The sequence below is a fragment of the Abrus precatorius genome, unplaced genomic scaffold, assembly GCF_003935025.1.
Source record: "Abrus precatorius isolate BTA unplaced genomic scaffold, Abrus_2018 Scaffold8, whole genome shotgun sequence".
In the NCBI taxonomy this organism is placed as follows: Eukaryota; Viridiplantae; Streptophyta; class Magnoliopsida; order Fabales; family Fabaceae; genus Abrus; species Abrus precatorius.
Window position 1 is genome coordinate 9788288 of NW_020874428.1, and position 3839 is coordinate 9792126.

Genomic DNA, 3839 nt, shown 5'->3' on the forward strand with positions numbered 1-3839 from the left:
TCCAATAAATTGTGGATTCATCAACTACTCAATCTCAAGGAAATCAGAAGTATGTCAAGCCTATGACTGAAAGGTTGACTGAGATGGAGGAAACCATGCTGCAATTCATGAAAGTAACTCAAACAAGCTTTAAGAACCAAGAAGCTTCTATGAAGAAGTTGGAAACACAAATTGGACAGCTAGCTGAACAACTGTCTAGCAAAGATAAAGGGAGATTTCCAAGCAATACAGTAATAAACCAAAAAGAGTAATGTCAAGCTATAACTACAAGAAGTGGAGTTGTAGTTGCAAGTCCCAAACTTGCAAAGAAGAAAGCAAGTGATGCAGCAAAAGAGAGAAGAATAGAACAAGATCTTCAACAAGGAAATTCCAAGTTATTGAAGAGAGAGAATTCAGAAAAAAAAGGTAGATGTTCCTATAAATTCTGAGAGGAAGACCAAGAAGCAACTTTTTTAAGAAGCTTGCAAACCAATAGATCCAGAAAAGTACAAAAGACTACCTTACCCTCAAAGAGTACAAAATCCAAAACAAGAAGAACAATTTGAGAGATTTCTAAATGTGTTTAAGAAATTACAAATTAACATTCCTTTTGCAGAAGCATCAGAGCAGATGCCATCATATGCAAAGTTTATGCAAGAATTACTCTCCAGAAAAACAAAGCTAGAGCATGATAAGACAGTGCCATTGACAGAGAAATGCAGTGCCATTCTAAAAAGGAAGCTTCCTCAAAAACTCAAAGATCCAGGATCTTTTAGCATACCTTGTAAGATAAGACATTGTACTGTGGGAAGAGCATTGTGTGATTTGGGAGCCAGTATTAACCTAATGCCATTAGCTATCATGAAGAAATTAGGAATAGAAGAAGTGAAACCCACCAATATCACACTACAACTAGCTGACAGATCCTATACTTATCCTTATAGAGTTGTAGAAGATTTATTGGTTAAAGTTGATAAATTCATTTTTCCTATAGATTTTTTCATTCTAGACATGGAGGTGGATACAAATATACCTTTGATCCTAGGCAGACCATTTCTTGCAACAGGAAGAGCTCTTATTGATGTGCAAAAAGGAGAGCTCATGCTTAGAGTTCAAGATGAAAAGGTAGTGTTTAATGTTTTTAAAGCATTGAAATATCCAGTTGAAGATAATACATGCATGAGACTAGACATATTGGATTCTCTTATTACACATTATCCTATTGATGAAAATTCTGTGTTGAGAGAAACCATAGCTGCAGGGAGTACCAAATCTGTGATTCATAGAGAAGAACATATTATGGAAATTGAGCAACAATTGGAAGCTCTACCAATTCTAACCCTTGCAGAAAACTCAGTCAAAAAAGAGCTGAAAAAGGAAGTAAAAGAAGAACAAATTCAGAAGTTAGAGCTCAAACAACTACCTTCTCACTTGAGATATGCTTTCTTGGATCAGAATCACGAAGATCCAGTCATTGTCAACAATGAACTCAAAGAGAAAGAAGAGGAAAAGTTGCTAAGAATTCTGAGGGAACATAAATCAGCAATAGGCTAGAGCATTTCAGATTTGAAAGGTATAAATCCTTCTTTTTGTAAACATAGAATTTTATTTGAAAAGAAATTTAAACCAGTATCCAGCCATGAAAGAAGTGGTAAAGAAAGAAGTTATGAAGTTGCTAGATACAGGGATTATTTATCCAATTTCAGACAGCCAATGGGTTAGTTTAGTCCAAGTTGTCCCTAAGAAAGGAGGGATGACAGTTGTACCTAATGAGAAGAATGAGCTAATACCTACTAGAACTGTCACTGGTTGGTGCATGTGTATTGACTACAGGAAATTGAATGATGCAACTAGAATGGATCACTTTCCATTACCATTTGCTGACCAAATGCTAGAAAGACTTGCTGGATATGCATTCTATTATTTCCTTGATGGATACTCAGGCTACAATCAAATAGCAGTGGACCAAGAAAAGACTTCATTCAGATGTCCATTTGGAGTTTTTGCATACAGAAGAATGCCATTCAGATTGTGCAATGCTCCTGCTACATTCCAAAGGTGTATGTTGTCCATCTTTTCTGATTTGGTAGAGAAAATTATTGAAGTGTTTATGGATGACTTCTCTATTTTTGGCAATTCATTTGATGATTGTTTGGCTAATCTGTCCACTTTTTTGCAGAGATGTCAAGATACTAACCTTGTGTTGAATTAGGAAAAGTGTCATTTCATGGTCCAAGAAGGCATTGCCCTTGGCCATAAAATTTTAAAAAAAGGAATGGAGGTGGATCAAGCAAAAATAGAAGTTATTAGTAAACTGCCTCCACCAATTAATGTCAAGGGAGTTAGGAGTTTTTTAGGTCATGCAGGCTTTTATAGGAGGTTTATCAAAGACTTTTCAAAAATTGCAAAACTTATTAGTGATTTACTTGTGAAAGATGCTGATTTTGTATTTGATGATGCTTGTTTGCATGCATTTTCTGTTTTAAAAGACAAACTTATTTCTGCACCTATTCTTGCAAAACCTTATTGGAATTTACCTTTCGAATTGATGTGTGATGCAAGTGATAGTGTAATAGGTGTTGTTCTAGGACAGAAAAAGGATAGAAAATTACATGTCATTTATTATTCCGGCAAAGTTTTAAATTCTGCACAAGTAAATTACACAACTACTGAGAAAGAACTCCTTGCCATTGTATTTGCTTTTGACAAATTTAGATCATATTTGATGGAAACAAAAGTCATAGTCTATACTGACTATTCTGCACTTAAATATTTGTTATCCAAGCAAGATGCCAAGCCAAGATGGTTGAGATGGATTCTCTTGCTGCAGGAATTTTAATTGGAAATTAGAGATAAAAAGGCAAAGGAAAATGGGTAGCTGATCATTTGTCCAGACTTCCATTGGAAAGTCTAACCCTTAACTCCTTAAAAATTAATAAAGAATTACCAGATGAAAGACTATTTGCAGTAGAAGACATGCCTTGGTTTGCTGATATTGCAAATTTTAAGACCACTCAACTCATTCCAAAGAGACTCACTTGGCAGCAAAAGAAGAAATTCTTATATGACAACAAACTCTATGTGAGGGAAGACCATTATTTGTTCAAGACTGGGGTAGATGGTCTACTTGGATGTGTATCCCACAAAGTGAGCAAGCTGAGATATTATGGCATTGCCACAATTTAAACTATGGAGGCCACCATGGAAGTTCAAGAACTGCTACAAAATTCTTGCAAGCAGGTTTCTTCTGGCCTACACTTTTCAAAGATGTCAAGAAATATGTTGAAAGTTATGATAAATGACAAAGGACAGGTAACATCTCTAAGAGGCATGAGATGACATTGACAAACATTCTAGAAGTGAAGTTATTTGATGTCTGGGGAATTAACTTCATAAGACCTTTTCCCACCTCATTTTCTCATGAATACATTCTAGTGGCAGTTGATTATGTTTCTAAGTGGGTGGAAGCCATTCCAACAAGAACAAATGATGCTAAAGTAGTAATCTCTTTTATAAGAAAGAACATCTTTGCAAGGTTTGGAGTACCCAGATTTCTAATAAGTGATGGAGGTGCACATTTCTGCAACAAACATCTTAAGTCAGTACTAATGAAGTATAGCGTGAAATGTAACACCTTATGTTTAATTTCAATAAATCATAATTTCGCAAATTCAGAATAAAACAAATTTAATTTCAAATAAGGTTCTCAACCTTTGGTTTCATCAAATATTTTAAAATAAGGAAAGGGGTTACAATCTTTATCAGGTCACTACTACAGAACCCATTCAAATGTATTAGTTTCAGATTACAATCCTAGTCCCATAGCAGTTCCATCCACCCCTTTCACTGAGTCCAAAACT

At 35.2% G+C, this 3839-nt stretch overlaps 1 protein-coding gene across 1 annotated transcript; it reads left to right on the forward strand.

Annotated features, from left to right (window-relative positions):
• Positions 1-609: 609 nt before the first annotated feature.
• On the forward strand, positions 610-1533 carry LOC113874194. Its single transcript, XM_027512419.1, has 2 exons — positions 610-1024; positions 1142-1533. The coding sequence occupies exons 1-2, from the start codon at positions 610-612 to the stop codon at positions 1531-1533; spliced, it is 807 nt and encodes a 268-aa protein (XP_027368220.1).
• Positions 1534-3839: the final 2306 nt, after the last annotated feature.